We start from the raw sequence: 1,965 nt of genomic DNA, 5'->3' as shown, positions 1-1,965 counted from the left end.
CTATTGGAAATAGAGTAGGATGATGAGGAACAAACACAAAGCTAGAGCCCTTGTGTCCATCCCCCATTCATCCAAGGCTCAACTTCACTCTTTCATTTCCAGCTTTTCCACCTCCTCCCCCACAGCAGCACAAGGGAAAGCAGAATGGTGGTTGTAGTCTGTTCATAATGAGTTTTCTCTCCCACTCCTTCCTCCTCTCACTGACCCAGCAAAAAACCCACTTTCCCGGGTGTTTTCCTGAGCCAGACTCCACTCAAAAGAGTCAATCTCATCTACAAGTAAAAGCAGAGCAGGAGAGCAGTCACACAGAGCCGGGCAATTGTTTTCTGGCAGGAAGTGGGGAGAGAGGACCCTCAGGGCTGGTGTGGGCAGAGGGCTCTGCACCCACCTGTGCTCCCCACAGCCATTCCTGCATCACTGTTTGTGTGTCAGTGACCACCCGTGGAGAGTGACAGGGATCAACATGTTCACCCATCAGTTATCAACCACTGCCAGACAGTGATACAGCTCATCATGTTACACTAGGAGAGGGCCACAGCAGCAAGACCCTCAAACCAAAATTGAAATAAACCTGTTGTTTAGTTCAGTCTTTTCAATCAACAGATGCCAAAGCATTTCTGACAAGTTTGCACTACTGTTATTGCTCTTTTGCAGCCAGTCAGTGTATACAAGATCTACGTGTCTTTGCTATTGACAGTAATTTAGCCCTGTAAACTATCTAAATTAAATGAGAATAATAACATACTTAAATCACAGTAATATTAGTTCAAAGACTTTGAATGATATATTCTGAACATCTGTAACATCTACACTGGGTACAGAGTTGCACTGGAAATTAATGGATTGGTTTGAAATATCAAATCCATATTTTGCAAAGGGTCCAGCTTTTGTACTATGTCTACTTCATGCAAAACTTGCATTTGAAACAGGATAGAATCTTTAGCAGTGTTTTTTCCAGATTGGGATTGCTGAAAATCACAATAAGGGAATGAAAACCTGGAAAAGCGTGCTGAAATATGTAAAAAAGGAACACCATGAGAGTTTGGCTCTTCATTGCATAAATCAGTGTCAAGATCAAACATATAAAGTTGATGCTGAACATTATGAAAAAGGAGTAAATGGATTTCATGACTTTGATGTGGGCATCCATGCTGAGGTCCTTCTGCATGTTGCGTTTGTGTCTCCAGAGGGAAAAGAGAAGGAGAAGGGCAGAAAAGATGACTGCTGTGAAGGAAGTGGCATATCCAAAACCAATGATAAAATAATGGCGGAAAAAATGTTCTTCTGTGCTGATACTTGCTTTCCAGATCCTTCCTTGGCAGGTGAAATTGAGGTTCTTACAGAAAATTTTATCAATGGCATCGTAGAGAATGGTTCCGACAACCAGGGAGAAAAGCACAGACCCCAACAAGAGGCAGGGCACAATCCTGTCAATTTTGACTTTCAGGTAGATGAAGAAGCTGTTTCTGAAATTGGCAATTTTTATGCAATAAAAGACACAAAGACAGGCTGAAACCCAAAAGTTGGAATAATTTAGAAAGCTCGGAGCACTCTCAGCTAGTTCAAATATGGGATGAACATGAAGATAATTGGCGTAAATTAGTGAGAGAAAGAAATATACCCATGCAATGCACAAAAACCAAAACCGGGAGCAACCCAAAGCCATCAAGATCTTCTCATTAGAGTTCAAGGTTTTCTTTCTGACCCAGGCCACACAAATCACAGAAACAATGAAAGCATTTATCCACATGCCAGCAAACGCCTCAAGGGTGACAACAGCCACAGATGTGGCAGCATATGAAGTGACAGTGGATTGCTCTGGAGAGTGAGAAGCTTCCATCCTGGGAGCTGGGAGCAGTGCTGTGCTGGACAAGGGGGCTGTTGCACCAATGCCAAACACAGGTCAGTGTCTGCTGTTGCCTGAGTGTCAGGTGTGGAAAGAGGAGCTTTATAGAGCTGCTGGTG

General features: G+C 43.2%; 1 protein-coding gene across 1 annotated transcript; it reads right to left on the bottom strand.

Moving 5' to 3' along the window:
• Window positions 1–898: 898 nt before the first annotated feature.
• On the bottom strand, window positions 899–1,840 carry LOC108496377 (taste receptor type 2 member 9-like). Its single transcript, XM_017813020.1, has one exon. The coding sequence runs from the start codon at window positions 1,838–1,840 to the stop codon at window positions 899–901; it is 942 nt and encodes a 313-aa protein (XP_017668509.1).
• Between the last annotated feature and the right edge of the window lie 125 nt (window positions 1,841–1,965).

The sequence above is a fragment of the Lepidothrix coronata genome, unplaced genomic scaffold (genome assembly GCF_001604755.1).
Source record: "Lepidothrix coronata isolate B3197 unplaced genomic scaffold, Lepidothrix_coronata-1.0 Scaffold39, whole genome shotgun sequence".
NCBI lineage: Eukaryota > Metazoa > Chordata > Aves > Passeriformes > Pipridae > Lepidothrix > Lepidothrix coronata.
This window is presented reverse-complemented; position numbering and strand designations above follow the sequence as displayed.

What these genes read in the sequence shown, in the direction of transcription:
- LOC108496377 (XM_017813020.1), bottom strand. Translation starts at nt 1,840, where the DNA reads ATGGAAGCTTCTCACTCTCCAGAGCAATCCACTGTCACTTCATATGCT.